The following is an 18,307-nucleotide window of genomic DNA, read 5'->3' on the forward strand; positions in this document are numbered from 1 at the left end:
GGGCCAGCCCTATAACCAATACATATTTAATGCTTATTTTGTTCCAGTCACTGTTTTGAGCACTTTGCCCATATTAATACATTTAATCCTTATAATGTTATGAAGTACTTATTATCCTCTTTTCACACATAGGGAAACCCAGGCACAGAAAAGTTAATTAACTTGCCTAGCTAATAAGAAATAGTAGATCCTACTCAGCTATAAAAACGAATGAAATACTGCCATTTGCAACAACATGGATGGACCTTGAGAGAATAATATTGAGTGAAACGAGTCAGGCAGAGAAAAAGAAATTCCACATGTTCTCACTCATTGGTGGGAGCGAAAAAAAAAAAAAGAAAAAAGAAAAACAAACAAACTAATTCACCCACATACACACACACAAAAAAAAACCGGGGTGGGGTGGGGAAGAAGATATAACAACTATACTTTTATGAAGTTGTTACAACAAGCAAACGGAAAGGACATTCTTGGGGGGGAGGGGAGAGAGGGAGGAGGGAGGGAGGTGTCGGTGATGGGCCATAATAATCATATACATTGTATATTGACAAAATAAAAATTTAACGAAAAAAAAATAAAAATAAATGCCTATTATATGCAAAAAAAAAAAAAAAGATAAAAGTGTTTTTGTGTAGCCTTGAGATTTGTCTCTTTGAAATTAATTTTGCTAATTAAAGGGTAGTTGGCTTAAGATACCTGATGGCCTTACAATTGTGTGAAATGCCCCAAATCTTTAAGGTGATACTGTATAGGGTAATGGCTTAGAGCATAAATATGCAACAATAAAAATGTGTTCAAATCTTAAAAAAAAAAAAGAAATAGTAGATCCTAAATTCATACTTAGCCTGGCTTCAGGGTCTGAGCTCTTAACCATGACACATGCTGCCTTTTCATGTAATAACCTTGAGTGACAGTGAGTAGAATAGTACGGCTACATCAGAAAGTCTTTTAAAACTTAATCTTAATTGTTTACTAGGTGCCTCAAAGTATGTTAGATTCTGAGGATATCAAGACGTAAAATAATTACAGTGCAGTGTTACAAATCCAATTATGGAACTATATAAGAGTGTACTGGGAGCAAAGATATTTGTAGAGTCTGGGAAAATTCCACAGAAGAGATGTTTCATCTAGATTATAAACAGTAGCACAAAGCAGAATCAGGAAAGGTATAGTAGAGGCAGGGGATGTATATATAGAAGCACAGACTGAAAGAACACAGTGTGTCAGAGGCAAGTCTAGTAATTTGCTGTGGCTTGAGCTAAGAGTCTATAGGCATGGCTGGTAGGGAATGATGAAAAGTAAGACCTCATTGTGAATGGCATGGTGAAGTCAAGCAAAATGAGGAGCTTAAATATTTGCTGTGCAATTGGGAAACTACAAAAATAATTTCAGCATGATTGGAATAAAAGCCAGATTGCTTGCAATTCTTTCTTAGAAGTATAGTGAAGGGTAGCTTGAGGGAGAAGTCTGAGGAAAGAACTTATCAGAATGTCGAGTCTTGAATATTGGAAAAAATAGATTGAACAGGCACACTGAAACCAAAATGTTAGGTTCTTAAATTGCTAAAATATTTGGCATTGTTATTCACCCTTTAAAAAAGTCTTGAGGAGAAGAGTGATGGGTTTAAAGTAGTAATTTAGAGAGATTCACGCACCAATAATGTTCAAAATGCTTGAGAGGGAGGAGAGAGACTGGAAGCAGGAAGGCTGTTGTAAGTATCGAGGTGATCAGTACCCACATTAGTTTTTTGTAGTGGTAGAGGGTAAAAAAAGAGACAGGTGAGGAAGACATTATGAGAAAAGACTGGATAAGATTTGTAACTGAGAAAATTTATGATGGATTCTATTGACTTAAGCTATTGGAGAGGGTGAGTTTGTAGACAGAGAAAAAGGTAAGTTCCTGTGATTTTAAAAAAAATGGGTGAGTTCATATACACATGAGCATGTGTATATGTTTGTTCTGATTGTAAACCTCTTAAATTGATTTGAGTCAGTGGCAGAATATTTAAGGTGATTATATGTAACTGGAATTAAAAGAAAGATCTAAGCCAGGATTCTTGAAATTATTTTGTTTGAAGGTGGTAGTTGAAGTCTTATGTCTTCAAAGAAGTTGGAAAGAAGTTTTTAAAAGAAAAGTATATGCCACATACTTATCTTTAGGTACATTTGTAGCCAGGAGATAAAAGCTAGCAGAGAATTCAGTAAAGGGGACAGGCAGGTGGATAAAGGAAAGACTCCAAATACTATCATGTTACATGGTTATGTGTAAATCAGGAGATATGAGAAATCCAAGAAGCAGGAATCGTCTACAGTATGAAAGGCTTCACAGACACCTGTGATATTGTCACAATGGCTACAGTCTCTTCCTTTTTTTATTCTGTGGCTATCTAGTATATCTTAGTGAGATTTAGTGAGAGATAAAGTCAGCTAATTGATCATGAATAAGAGCTACATCTGTTGAAATATGGCTGTAGTATATAGATTATTATTTTAAAGCTGCATATATACGTATCCAGAGCAGGAGCTTCATTCCTTTCAGCACAATATATCTTGCCCGGTTAAAATTTGAATGCTCTGCCTCCAAATTTCATTTTCTCTAAGTAATCAGTTTCATCCTTTGCTGTAAAGTAGAATGGTTTAATCATTACTTTTCAATAATACATTTCATATTGGTGTCTTCTGCACAGTCTCTTTTTGTTTGGATGTTTGGTTTTACATTTTCTCCCCATCCCAGCCCTGCTAACGCAGAGCTGTGTTTTCAGATAGCTCTCTGATTGGTAGATTGGCATGCTCTGAAATTTTGCCATTCGTAATCTTCACTTGACAGTTAGAATCACAGATGATGAATAGCTCATGTGTATGTTATTTCCTCTGTCTAAAACCCTTGCCCTTATTTCATGACTGGGCTCTCCTGGACCCTGTCTGAATTGGGTATTATCTGTGCTCCAGTAGCATTTTGTACGGATTCTATCTCTCTAAACTTTGAATTTCTTAGGGGCAAGTACTGTTTATATGGCTTCAATTATGTTTATGTTTGTAATGTTCTCTTTCTTTCTTTCTTTCTTTGGTGTCTGGCCAGTAAGGGGATCCAAACCCTTGACTTTATAATATTTTGTTTCTTAAGCAATGGTAACAACATGGATATTCATCAAAATGCCCTTTAAACCTTTTCATTTGGCTAACAGAGTCAGTGATAATTTGTAAAACGTCTTCTCTAACATCATAAGCATATTCTATGTTTTCTTCCAATATGCTTATAATTTTGCTTTTGTACTTAGGTCCTTAATCAGTCTGGAGTGTATGTGTGTATCTGTGGTGAAATAGGGCTCTTTATTTTTTGTTTGTGATGCCAGTTGTCCCAGTACTATTTATTGCATAGTTCAGTTTTTCCCAGTGATATGAGATGCATTTTTTAAAATTAGATATTAAATTCTTGTATACATTCAGCCCTCTGTATCTATCAGTTCCACATATGTGGATTCAACCAACCGTGGATAGAAAAATATTTGGGAAAAAAAAATAACAATACAATAATAAAAAAAATACAAATAAAAAACAATACAGTATAACAAGTATTTACATAGCATTTGCATTATAAGTAATCTAGAGATGATTTAAAGTATACAGGAGGATGTGCATAGATTATGTGCAAATACTATGCCATTTTATATGAGAGACTTGAGCATCCATGGATTTTGGTATCATAGGGGTTCCTGGAGCCAGTCCCCTGTGGATAACAAGGGACAATTGTGTGCTTGAGTCTGTTTTGTTTTGTACCATTGATTTGTCCATTTCTGTGCCAATGCTGTGTTTTAATTACTCTGTCTTTTAGTATGTCTTAATAGATGGTAATACAGCTATTCTCTTTATTCTTCTTTTTGAAAATTTGCTTTTCACTATTCATTGTATTTTACATGAAATTTTAAATTGGTTTGTAAAGTTTCATAATAACCTATGCTATTTGAGTTAAAATTACATTGCATTTTTATATTGGTTTATAAAGCACTGACATCTCTACTATTTATTTTTTTCTTTTGTGACATTTAGATCTTATTAATGCACCCTTCAGTAGCATTTTATAGTTCTCTTTATAAAGTTCTTACATACTTTTGATTAGATTTTGCCTCGATTATATTATAGTTTTTGGTGCTCTTGTGAGAGGAACTTTATTTTTTTTTTAAAGATGACCGGTAAGGGGATCTTAACCCTTGACTTGGTGTTGTCAGCACCACGCTCAGCCAGTGAGCGAACCGGCCATCCCTATATGGGATCCGAACCCGGGGCCTTGGTGTTATCAGCACCGCACTCTCCCGAGTGAGCCACGGGCCGGCCCGGAACTATTTTTTATTACATTTCCTAATTGATTATTACTGGTGTGTAGGAGAGCTATTATTTTTTGAGGATCTTTTGTTCAACTACTGTGTTAAACTCTCAATCACCTAATAGTTTGTTATTTAATTCTCATTCTTTTTCTTGATAAATGATCATATCATCTACAGCTTTTTTCCACTCTTATGTCCTTATTTATTTATTATATTTTTGGTTAAGCCCTGTAGAACAGTGTTGAATAAGCCATGACTCCAAGCATCTTCTCTGAGTCCTGACTTTGATAGGAATGCTTCTACTTTTTACCTTTAAACCTACAGAGGCTTATTATATGTCTCTGATAGTTGTAGCAGCAACAACAGTAGTTGATCTAATAATGACAGCTCTTTTTGAGTAGTTACTATGAGCCAGACAGATTCTAAGTACTTTATTTGTATTGATTTATTTCATTTTCATTTTCATTAATTTATTTAACATTCCTAGGTGGAAGGTGGTGGTATTATTCCCATTTTTACAGATAAGGAAAATGCAAGTGAGGGATATTTGAAAACTTGCTTAAGGTGTTTTACAAAAAAATAGAGGAGTCGGGATTTGAACACAGGCAGTCTTGTTCCAGAGGCCCTGCTCTTATCTTCTTCATTGTACATCATCAAGATAAAGATAGTCTCTTTTAGTCTTAGTTTTCTGACACTTTGTTGTCATTTTTAAATTTTAAGTGAATAGTTGTTGAATATTATCAGATGCTTTTCAAGCATCTATTGGAATGATCGTGTCATTTTTCTTCTATTAGTGTAGTGAGTAACTTTAATACTTTTTCTCATTTATTTCTGCCTTCATTTTTAGGCTAAATGCTTATTAATATTCACATTTTGGATTTGTTTTCAAAACTGTTTAGGCTTTTTACACCAATATTTATAATGGTTTGGCAATTGTTTTGTTTGTAATACTTGTTTGATTTCATATCCAAAAGTCTGTGCAACTTGCACTTCTGGCCAAGATAGAGTAACAAGGACCAGATTTACCCATCCTGCCTGAAACAACCAAAAAACAGGAAAAAATATATGAAACAATGATTACCAAGACACTGGACATCAGTCAATGAAAGACTATGATCTTTAAAGACAGGAAACAAATGAGGTGAATCCTATAATTGTGCTAGCACATTGCCTTGAGAGAGCTTCCAGATCATGGCACAAAGTGGGGGAAACCTAGGCTGAGCTTAGTGGAAACTCTTGAGTTAAAGAGATGGCTGAGGAGACCAAAGTGACTAGAGTTAATGGAACTTTATACTGGAGAAGAGAGGACTCCAAGGAGAGAGAACTCTGGAAAGATTTAGAGGTCTCCTTTAACTATTCAGCTCAGTACTGATCAGTGTTCTCATATAAAGAAACTACCGAAGGCCAGGGAAAGAACCTCCTGAAAGGATTAGAGTTAACAGTGCTTCATGTTCCCACACAGTACTTGTTATCATCAGCCATATTGGAAAATATCTTGATTCATGGGACTTTGGACAGAGTATACAGAGGGTCTTGCCTTAGTAGTAGGGAATATAATTAGCCCCAGATATATTATGTTTTTTTATAAAAACTGTAAACCAACATATCCAAAAGCCCAACAAACTTCAAGCATAAGAAACATGATGAAAGCTACACAAAGGTACATCATAGTCAAATTGCTCAAAACTAGTGATAAAAAAGGAATTTTATGTACATCCAGAGGGAAAAAAGACACCTTTCATACCAAAGAACAAAGAAAATGATAATAGCAGACTTTAAAACAATGCAAACAAGATGATTAGCAGAGCTACATTTTTAAAGTAGTGAAAGAAAAATCTTTCAATTGAGAATCTATGCCTAGTGAAACTATTTGTGAAAAATGATAAGGAAATAGAGGGTTTTTAGATATATTAAAACTTAAGGGCCGGCCCAGTGGCGCACTAGAGAGTGCGCCGCTTGGGAGCGTGGCGGCACTCCCGCCGAGGGTTCGGATCCCATGTGGAGACCGGTTCCCGCTCACTGGCTGAGCGCGGTGCAGGCGCAACACCGAGGGTTGCGATCCCGTTACTGGTCAGGAAAAACGACAAAAAGGAAAAAAAAAAAACAAAACTTAAAAGATTTTATCACCAGCAGATCCATACTACAAACAATGTTAAAGGTATTCCTTCAGGAAGAAGGAAAATGACATCAAATGGAAATGTGAATCTATATAAAGGAATTAAAAGCTCTATAAATGATAACTACATGGGTAGATATACGAGACTTTTTTCTTTTTTTTCTTTTTTGGCGGCTGGCTGGTATGGACATCCGAACTCTTGACTTTGGTCTTATAATATTGCTCTATAACCAACTGAGCCAACCAGCCAGCTAACAAGAATTTTTTCTTATTATTTAAGTCTTTTTTTAAAATAATTAACTGTTTAAACAAAAATAATGACAATATAGTTTACAGCACATGTAAAGTACATGTGAAGTTTTTACAAAAGTAAAATGTACGCCAAGATAGCACAGATGTAAGGAGGAGAGAAATGGAAGTATATTATTAAATACTTTACTATGCGTAAGGTGGCATAATATTACTGAAGACTGACTGTTTTAAATTAAAGGTGTATACTATAAACTTTAAAGCAACCATTAACATAACAAAGAAATAGTAGCCAAGAAGGAAGAGAAAATAAAAGCATAAAAAGTATTCAAGTAACAAAAATAGGGACAGAAAAAGTGAACAAGGGGAGTAGAAAACGAATATGAAGATAGCTTTAAACCTAACCATATCAAAAATCATACAAGTATGTAACTTGTCCAAACACCCAAATGAAAAGCAGAGATTGGACACAACTGCATGCTACCTACAAAAAAAAAAAAAAAAAAGTCCTTTAAATATGAAAAAACAGGTTAAACATGATAACACTAATCAAAAGAATACTTGATTGGCTATAGTGGTATCAAAGTAGATTTCAGAGCAAAGAATATTACCAGAGGTAAAGAAGGTCATTTCATAAAGATAAATAGGGTCAGTTCATCAAGAGGACCTCATCATATTTATGTACCAAATAGCATAGCTTCAAAATACATGGGGTCAGGGATGGTCCGTGGCTCACTTGGGAGAGTATGGTGCTGATAACACCAAGGCTACAGGTTCGGATCCCTATGTAGGGATGGCTGGTTAGCTGACTTGGGAGAGCGTGGTGCTGACAACACCAAGTCAGTAGATAGAAAAACAATAAGGATATAGAAGATTTGGACAACACCATCAACCAAATTGGCCTGATGGGCTTGTATATAAAACTCCATCCAGCAACAGCAGCACTTTTTTTTTTTTTGGTCTTTTTTCGTGTCCGGCAACGGATCGCAACCCTCAGTGTCGCGCCCGTACCGGACCAGGACCAGCAACAGGATTGCAACCCTCGGTGTTGTGCCCGCACCTCGCTCAGCCAGTGAGCGGGAACCGGTCTGTATGTGGGATCCGAACCCTCGGCGGGAGCACCGCCGCTCTCCCAAGCAGCGCACTGTAGCAGTGCGCCACCAGGCCAGCCCCAACAGCAGCACTTTTTAAGTGTACACAGAACATTGATTTTAAGATGTACAAAGCTATAGTCAATACAATGTAGTAGTTGCATAAAGGTAAGCAAATAGATCAATGGAATAAATAGAGCAGGAGTTAGCAAGCTGCAACCCACAGATGAAATCCAGCTCACCTTCTGTTTTTGTAAATAAAGTATTATTAAAACACTGCCACCCCCATTTGTTTATGTGTTATCTATGGCTGCTTTTGTGCCACAACAGTAGATTGGTAGTTCTGAAGAGACCTCATAGCCCACAAAGCCTAAAACATTTACTTTCTAGCCCTTTGCATAAAAGGTTTGCCTACCCCTGGAATTAAGAGTGCACAAATAGACCCACGCATATGTGGACAACTGATTTTTGACAAAGGTGCATAGGCAGTTTCACTTGAGAAATGATCGTTTTTTCAACAAATGGTTCTGAAACAATTGGCTGTCCATATGTACAAAATGAGCTTGAATTCCTACTTCACACCACTGAAATAGTTTAGAGACCTAAATGCAAACCTAAAGCTATAAAACTTCTAAGAGAAAACCTTTGTGACTTTAGATGAGGCAAAAATTTCTTAGATACAACAAAAAAAAAAAGTTAATACATTGGACTTTATAAAAATTATACCTTCTGACCTTCAAAAGACACTGTTAAAAGAATGAAAAGACAAGACACAGATTGAGAGAAAATAATGTACAAATCAGTTTTTTTTTTATAAAAGATGACCGGTAAGGGGATCTTAACCCTTGACTTGGTGTTGTCAGCACCACGCTCAGCCAGTGAGCAAACCAGCCATCCCTATATGGGATCCGAACCCGGGGCCTTGGTATTATCAGCACCACACTCTCCCGAGTGAGCCACGGGCCAGCCCTACAAATCAGTTTTCTAATAAAGGCTTTATATCCAGAATTTATTGTCTAAACTTTCAAAACTTAATAATGAGAAAACAAACAACCCAATTAAAAAGTGAACAAAATATTTGAACAGACACATCACCAAAAAATATATATATAGCTAAACATACACCTATAGTCTAGCCATTCCACTCCTAGGTATTTACCCAAAGGAAATAAAAGCCTATGTCCATATGAAGACTTGAGACTGGTTAAATTACTGTACAATAGACCTCCCTTATCCGTGGTTTTGCTTTCTGCAGTTTCAGTTACCCACGGGACAGTACAATAAGATATTTTGATAGAGACCATATTTACATAACTTTCATTACAATATATTATTATAATTCTGTTTTATTATTAGCTATTGTTAAGCTCTTACTCTGCCTACTTTGTAAATTAACCTGTATCATGGGTACGTGTGTATAGGAAAAAATATAGCATATGTAGGGTTTGGTATTGTCTGTGGTTTCAGGCATTCACTGGGGTCTTGGAATGTATACATCCCCTGCAGATCAGGGGATCTTCATACACTGATATGTTATGCACATATTCAAAATAAGGAGGTCTGTTTATTCATCCAACAAATATATTAAGTGCTTACTATGCTGGGTATGATTCTAGATTCTAGGAATATAGCAGGGAACAAAATAGACGAAATTTCCTGCCTCATTTGCTTATATTCTGTTTTGGGGACACAGACAATGTTTTAGTTTCCTAGGGATACTATAACAAAGTACCACAAACTAAGTTGCTTAAAACAACAGAAATGTGTTCTCTCAAGGATCTGGAGGCTATAAGTTCTTCTGAGACTCTGGATAGAATCCTCCTTTTTTCCTCTTTCTGGCTTCTAGTGGTAGCAGTGAGTTCTTAGCATTCCTAAGCTTGCAGCTGCATCACTCCAATCTCTGCCTTTGTTGTCACATGGCATTCTTCCTGTATGTCTGTCTCTTCTTACTAGGATACCAGTCATATTGTACTAAGAGCCCACCCTATTCCAGAAAGACATCTGCAACAACCCTAATTCCAAATAAGATCACCTTTTGAGGTACTGCGGGTTAGGACTCCAACATATCCTTTTTGGGGGACACAGTTCAACGCCTAACAAACAATAAGCAAAATAAGTAAGTTATATGGTATTTTAGAAGAGGGATTGGCAAACTATGGCCTGAAGACTAAATCCGGTTTATAGCTTATTTTTGTAAGTAAAGTTTTGTTGGAACACAGCCATACCCATTCATTTACACATTGTCTATGGCTGCTCTTGCACTCTAGTAACAGAGTTGACCAGTTGCAACAGAGAATTTAAGGCCCACAAAGCCTACAGTATTTATCATCTACATTTTACAGAATGTTTGTCAGCCTATTTTAGATGATGTTAAAGGGCTATGGAGAAAACTCAGGAAAGGAGAAATAAGCAATACAGAGTGGTTAGGGAAAATCTCTATGAGAAGGTGAATATGAGCAAAGCCTACAAAGAATTAATCTTTATGTATTAACTTAGAAAGATGTCCAGTATGTAGTGTTTAGTGAAAAAAGCAAGTTATAGAACATTTGTCACTTGTGTGATCCCCTCTTTGTAAAATAGGAAAGTATATATTTATACAATAAAAAGTTATAATATATGCACAGAAAATTTTTCAAGAATATCCACTAAAATGTTCACAGTAGTTATATCTTGGGGGATTGTAGGGGACTTTCACATGACATTTTTCCAATTTTTTTTCATTTAACATTTTAAAAATATCATTGTTATAAATTTAATTCCTTATATGTTTTTAAGTTATATCAAAGGCTTAATGTATATGAAACAGTAATGGTGGATTCAACCACTTGCCTAAGTTTGATCTTATCTTGTCTTATCTTGTTATATTTGTTTTTTTTTTTTTTGTTTTTTGTTTTTTAAAGATAACCGGTAAGGGGATCTCAACCCTTGGCTTGGTGTTGTCAGCACCACGCTCAGCCAGTGAGCAAATCCACATCCTATGTAGGATCCGAACCTGTGGCCTTGGCGTTATCAGCACCGCACTCTACCGAGTGAGCCACGGGCCGGCCTTATCTTGTTATATTTGAAAGAGGAGTCACTAGTGCTTATGCTAGAATTTAACCTAGTACTGAGCAAATCTTAAAATGAACTTTTGTCTCTGTGTGCATAGAACAGTTTGGCAGTTGAAGAGTCAGTAGGTTTAACTCAGTGCTAGTAGAAGACAAAAGATTCACTCTGTTAAAGAACTGCTTTACTTGTTGCTTTTGTCAAATCAACAAAATGTCTCTTTCATGGTCTGTGACATTACATACACATCAAGGAAGTTCAACTTAGACATGAGTGAGCCAATAATATTTGCAAATGTGTATGAAAATGTGGTAACACTAGGATATTTGTATACTCTTACACAAATGTTTATGGTACTATTTTATTATGAAGCTAAGAAGATATGTAAAATGGGATACTTTATGCAAACCTGAAAGCCTAACAGCAGACAGAGATTTAAAAAGTACACATATAATAAATATTATCAAAGTCAGCCTTTTTTTTTTTTTTTTTTTTTAAAGATGACCAGTAAGGGGATCTTAACTCTTGACTAGGTGTTGTCAGCACCACGCTCTCCCAAGTGAGCTAACCAGCCATCCCTATATAGCAATCCAAACCTGTGGCCTTGGTGTTATCAGCACCACACTCTCCCAAGTGAGCCACAGGGCTGGCCCAAATTCACTGATTTTTAATGTACAATTTATAGGAAACCTGTGGGTCTCCCACATCTCTGCATGTCTTATGAGCAAAAGCCCGAACTGCCTTTTTTATTGGATTATCTTTTTTTTTTTTTTTGGTGGCTGGCCAATACAATGATCCAACCCTAGACCTTAGTGTTAGTACCGTGTTCTAAGCAACTGTGCTAACTGGCCTTCTTTTTTTTTTTTTTCTTTTTAACTATCTTTTTTCAATGATGTTCGAAGATAGAAATGGTATTTCCCCACAAAGGGCAGGTTGGGTTACAGCCTTGAAAGATAGAGGTAAATGTCTCCCTCTAGAGTAAAGGGTAGGCATGCCTCCTGCTCATTTTTAAAGATTTGGGTTTCTAAAGCTCTGCCTTCCTCTCCTATAAGGCAACCTCTGCATGTGCATGTGTCACCTGACTCTTCACAGTGCCCTGTGGGAATTGGGGCTCAGGCAACTGGCACAAGAAAATGCTCATACTCTAACTACTGCTGTTGCTATGAGTAATTAAGTCCTTTGTCTCTGACTCAGAAGTCTCCTGTCTTTTGCTAGTATCCATGAAACTATGGCAAGCTAACTTATTAGCTTGCAAGTAGGATAAAATCTCAGAGCCTTCATAATTCTAGACACAATTCAGTGAATTTTGACAAATGTATAGTCTTATAATCATCACCACAATTAAGTCATAGAATATTTCCATCACCCCAGAGAGTTCCCTTGTGCCCCTTTACATGTATTCCCCTTCTCTACCTCAGCCCCAGGCAACCCCCGAGCAGATTTCTGTCACCCTAGTTTTGTCATTTCTAGAGTTTTCTGTAAATAGAATTATATAGTCATAGCCTGTTGTGTCTGGCTTCTTTCATTCAGCATAATGGTTTTGAGACTCATTCATGCTATTGTGTTTATCACTAGTTCATTCACTTATTGCTGGGCAGTATTCTATTGTACAGATATGGATAAACAAATATCTCCATTCATCAGTTGATGAACATTTGGGTTGTTTCCAGTCTGGGACTATTATGAATAATGCTGCTATAAATGTTTAAGTCTCCATGTGAACATGTATTTTTTATTTTTCTTTGGGTACATTTTAGGAGTAGAAATCCCATGTCTAACGGTATGCTTTTAACTTGGTAAAAAACTGCCAAATTGTTTTCCAGAGTGTCTGTATCACTTTGCATTCCTATCTGGGTAGTTTTAATTTGCATCTCTCATTTTGAGTAAGGTTGAAAGTATCTTTTCATATGTTTGAGTTACTTGTTTTTCCTTTTCCATAAACTGCCTATTCAAATCATTTTGTCCGTTTTTCTAAAAGGTAGTAGAATTTTTTTTTTTAGCGATTTGTAGGCATTCTTCACTATATTAGGGAATATTTCTGGTAATGCTATGAAATTACAAACATTTTTTTTTCCATTTGTCAGGTATCTTTTGAGATCACTTATGGTAAAGTTTTGCCATGCAGAAATTTGTCTCTCTGAAGTTCTCAGCCTCACAGTTCTGTACTAATAGTGTAAGACTTCACGTAGTAAGGAAACAGGATTGCTCTTTTAATTGACCTTAAAGTATAAATTGTTTTCTAGCAGTGTTTTATGTAGCCGTAACTTCAGTGGGAATAAAAAAATATTTTCTGAAGACTTCAACTTGTTTTCTGAATTTTCATAATAATTTTACCATCTTTTAGAAAACAACTACACAATGGAAACAAAGGATTGTGTCTTAAGTATATATAAGAAAAAAAATATTAACAATAATATTACATGTGTTTGTTACAGAAATATCTATGCAAGATGTTAATGTTGCAGACTTGGCTAGTGCAAGCCTTGTTTATTTTCCTTATCACTGGATCTGTAGGTAAGGTTCCTACTTCCAACTCCACAAGTTAGGTTTATAAGTTTTTCTATAGTTATATAATTAAGCTTATGTTTAATAATTGTATAATTATGCTTATATATTTATTCTTTCTGGGATTATTATTGAGAGAATAATATTGTCTTAAAGTGATTTTAATAAGTAAAAATACTATTGATAATCTGTTTTGTATAATTTGAGTTGTCACATTCAGTCATTCAGAAATCCTGCATGCTCTTTAGCTATACTAACAAAAACTTCAAGGTGGGAAAGAAAAAAAAGTGTTTGTTTTTTTTTTTAAATAAAGAAATAGGGGAAAATCTGTTAACTCTTAGTACTTCACTCCTTAATTGTCAAAAGTGTCACTGAGCAGTGTGGTTGCGATACCAGAATGAAGAGGTACCTGAAGCATTACTATTCAAACTGTAGTCCATAGCCTAATGGCTATCTGAGATCTGGTTGTTATTGGTCCACAAAGAGATAAATACAGAAATTAAGAATAAATGTTTAGTTGACATAGCTATGACACCCAAGCACGTAATCAGTAGACTAGTGTCATTGAACACATATAGAACAAAAGTATACATTTGGGACAGATTGGGAGAAAAAACTCATCTTCATCACAGATAGTTTGAGAAGCACTGCTTGAAATCAGTCCCTCTCTAAATTCAGAAATGCAACTTCTTTTTGAACAAGAGACAAAAAGCTTATGTTGAAAATCCTTCTTATTTAGCAAAACGCTTCTTATTCTTTTTTGTGTATGTATTGGTGGGGGGAGTGGGTGTGGCTGGCCAGTATAGGGATCAAACCCTGGACTTTGGAGTTATTTGCACTGTGCTCTAACCAGCTGAGCTAACTGCCAGCCTTCCCTTTTTTATTCTTGAATGCAAATTTTCCTTCTTGTAACTTTTTCCCATTAATTCTAGTTCTAAAGTAGGCCAGTTTTTCTCTTCCCACTGTTCACCTCTTCAAGTATTGAAGGACTGCTTTCCTGTGTCTTTAAGCCCACTTCCCCAAACTAAAGTTACCCAGTTATCCTAATCATTCTTTATAGGATGTGGCTTCCAACCCTGTGCGTGCTGATTATTCTCTCGATTGCCTATATCACATTTAAAATATAATACCATCCTAGCTCTCCTACTTACCAGCTATAGAAGTTCCAGTCATTTAATCTGTGCCTCAGTTTCCTCCTTTATAGGATGGGGATAATAATGGTCACGACCTCCTATGCTTATTGTGAAGTTTACATGAGATAACATATGAGTATAGAAAGCGTTTGGACAAAGCATACCCCACACTAAGCATTATAAAAAGGATAGTTGTATATTTATTAATAAGATTATTTTTGAATGAAATGTACTTTATGAAAAAAATTAATTTGATGTAGTGGAACTAGACATAGTTTGAGTATAGTGAGTCTGTTACTTAGTTTGATCTGAATATCATTTTTATAAAGCAACACAGCCTTTTGGCAACTAAGATATATCATAGTTTCATGTTAAAAACTAGTGGTCACTGAAAATTCTCAGGTTGTTTTCAGATGAATTACTTTTAAGCTAATTCTCCCTCATCATACATATATATATATATAATCAACCTAAATAGGAGATGTTTCCTCTTTTGCAAATTTCATTTTGTTAGTTTTAGGCTATTGTTTTAATCATTCAACAACATAATTTTGAATCCTAACATTTTCATCGAAAATGTTGGCAATTCTTCATAGTCCTGTCCTCTGCTGATTTGATAAGTATGTGTCTCTCTCTGTCGTCTCCCAAGTTGTTGATTAAAATGCAAATAACAGGACTACATTAGTTTTCTATTGCTGTCTCACAGATACCCTAAAACTTCATGGCTTAAAATGACAATAATTATTATCTCTCATGGTTTATATAGGTCAGGCATACAGACAGGCAGGCACAGCCTGACTGATTCATCTTTGCTCTACAGTGTTTGGGACCTCAGCTAGAATAGTCAAAGACAGGGGGCTAGAATCAGGCTCCTTCACTTTCATGTCTGGTATTATGCTGGCTATAGGCTGAGGGCTTTGCTGGGGTTGTTGGCCAGAACACCACACATAGCCTCTTTATTTGGCCTTGCCTTCTTTACAACAATGGCTGGGATCTAAGGACAAATGTCCCAAGAGAGAAAGAAAGCAAGTCAGAAGCTGCATTCTTTTAATGATCTAGCCTTGGAAATCACATAGCACCCTCCATTGGCTGGAGCAGACATAAGCACCCACACAGAGATCTGAGATGGGCAGGGAGAATGTAAGTCCTACCTCTTTGTGAAAGGAGTAGCATTGTAAGAAGTAGCATTGTAAGAAGATGTGGGATGGGATAAGTATACAGGTGTGGCCATCTTTCTAAAAAATAATCTGCCCCAAAAACTGAGGGCAGGCACTTCTACATACTCTACTTAAGACCTCCCTTTCATTGACTTTTTCTTAGTGTTTTTTATATATGAGTAATCAATTACAAATTTATTAGTTTGAACCTATGGAAAATAGCCAAATGTCAGCAATTTCATAATGTTCATTCTAATATCCATTATAGTATATTCTAAACCACACTTCTTCATCTTCATTTACTTCATCAAATACCTTTTTTAATTAAAATAGTCTCTTTCTACAATTTAATCTCAGACTGGTGGCCCCATAAAAATGGGATTAATTTGGCATGGGGTGGTTTTAATGAGCCTGTGTTTCACTTTGAAAACTGGGACATTTGTGGCTCACTTGGGAGAGTGTGGTGCTGATAACACCACGGCCACGAGTTCGGATCCCTATGTAGGGATGGCCAGTTGGCTCACTTCAGGTGCTGACAACATTAAGTCAAGGGTTAAGATCCCCTGACCAGTCATCTTTTTTTTAAAAAAAATGGGACACTTGCCCATTTCTAGTATTTCTCTTATTCTATGTGATTAAAAATTAATAATATTGAGTCTCTGGTTAAGTCTTATGTAATTTAGTACTCTAGAGTATATTTCATATTTACTTTTCCCAATAATTACTTTAGAGAAAGTATAACAGGAGTGATTTTGCCATGAATAAAGTGAGGTCTAGATAGTTGTAAGGATTGGCCCATTGTGACAGGATAACTTATTAGTAGAGATCCTCCACAAGATGAAGTCCCATACTTCATACTTGAAAACTGAGAGTAATATATGCACTGGGACTTACAATCGACATGTATAGATAATGGCAAGGTAATATAAACAGGCCCCATTATCAGTTTTGAAATAAAGAAATATGCATTTCAGCTCTGGGCTTTATAGCACTGTGAGAGGTCTCAGAATTCCATTTAGAAGTACAATTTTGGGCCGGCCCTGTGGCTCACTCGGGAGAGTGCGGCACTGGTAGCGCAGAGGCCATGGGTTAGGATCCTATATAGGGATGGCCAGTGCGCTCACTGGCTGGGCGTGGTGCAGACCACACCGTGCCGAGGGTTGCAATCCCCTTACCGGTCAGAAAAAAAAAAAGTACAATTTTGACTGCAAAGACCATTTTTAATTTTTCCTGCTGACTTTGGGAGATAGGGAATAAGAAAACAATTGCTTGACTTTTTTTTTTTTTTGGTGGCTGGCCAGTAAGGAGATCCGAACCCTTGACCTTGGTGTTATCAGTACCACACACTAACCGAGAGAGCTAACCAGCCAGCCCTTAATTGTTTAACTTTTTTAAGTAGTTTTATTCTTTGTGCCATCTAGTTTGGGACCAAGTTGGGGACTGAAAGAGTCTAGCTGATTAATTGAGGCCTACTCTGGAAAGGTATCTCAGCTTTCTTTGTTTGTAAGATAAAGGGTTGAAGTAAATGATCTCCAGGGTTCTTTTCAGTTCCATAATTCTGTGGTTCTATGCCTTTCACCTTACCTGCTAAAACCAGTCACCTCTAATGGAACTCTCCAGACCCTCTTAGTGTGACTAGACCATCTGTCTCTGGAGAATAGTAATAATGATGATAGATTACCATTTATTGGAGGCCTGTTGAGTACCAGGCATAGTTCTAGGTGCTTTATATAAGTAATTTTTAATCTCAAAAAAACCTTCAAGATAGCCATTATTAACTTCATTTTCCAAAGGAGAAAACTGAAAGTCATGTAGGACAGGTAACCACCCAAGAACCCGTTGGCAAATGGGGTTCATTGGGGAAAACTGCCTTAAATTTGTGGGCATTGAGGCTAGAGAAAGAGAACAGAATCATGCCAAATAGTTGGGACTCTTACCTTGATAGTAATAGGTAGACACTATATAATTTAAAGTAGGTAAATGGCATCACTTTAGAACAGTAATGTGGCATCACTATGTGGGATAAACTGGAAGGAGGTCAGACTGATAAAATATGATGGCCTGGGCTTCAGCAAAGTAGCAGTGGTGGGATGAGGTTGATGCACATCAAGAATATAGGTCCAACAAGACTTAATGTAATATTAAGTTGGGGGTTAGAGGGGACTAATTAGAGAGAGATGTTGAAGGTGACTAGACTACAAGGTATCTGGCCTAGATGGGAATGGTGCGGTTATCAGAAATAATAAGTTTAAAAGGGACTGTGATGCAAATAATTTTAGACATGTTCATTTAAAAATGCTTACCGGATATCTCCGGTGAATATATGTATGTTTACTAGGCTGTTTAAAACATGGGAGGTCAGAGCTAGAAAAGGATTTAGATCTCATCAACATGGAGTAGGTGACAGGTAAAGCATATAGTTGTGTTTTATTTTTTTAGCCAATCTGATTATTTTTTAACAGGGGATCTTATCTCATACATTTATTGTTAAAACTAATATATTTGGCCATCTTGTTCTAATCTTTCTGGGTTTAGTTTTTGTTTTACTGCTCTCTGGCTGTTTCCTTTGTTCTCTGAATTTTGATATATGGATGATGTGTGAAGTCTCTCTGTGCCCCATCTGCACTCCACGACAGCTTTCAGTGCTGAAGAAGAGGAGACTAGTATTGCCTGTTTTCGGGAGAGTTTAG

General features: G+C 36.3%; 1 protein-coding gene across 2 annotated transcripts in view; it reads left to right on the forward strand.

Annotated features, from left to right (window-relative positions):
• The window catches only part of IL6ST (interleukin 6 signal transducer), a 47,917-nt gene that overhangs the window by 3,125 nt on the left and 26,485 nt on the right, over positions 1-18,307 (forward strand). The window contains exon 2 of one of the 2 annotated variants that reach the window (XM_008570038.1): positions 13,258-13,336. The exons of the other annotated variant lie outside the window; for it this stretch is intronic. Within the exon in view, the coding sequence (XP_008568260.1) occupies positions 13,273-13,336 (64 nt within the window). The 5' untranslated portion in view covers positions 13,258-13,272. The remainder of the gene's footprint in view (positions 1-13,257; positions 13,337-18,307) is intronic. 2 annotated transcript variants of the gene reach the window in all.

Source organism: Galeopterus variegatus, unplaced genomic scaffold (genome assembly GCF_000696425.1).
Source record: "Galeopterus variegatus unplaced genomic scaffold, G_variegatus-3.0.2 Scaffold562, whole genome shotgun sequence".
Classification (NCBI taxonomy): Eukaryota; Metazoa; Chordata; class Mammalia; order Dermoptera; family Cynocephalidae; genus Galeopterus; species Galeopterus variegatus.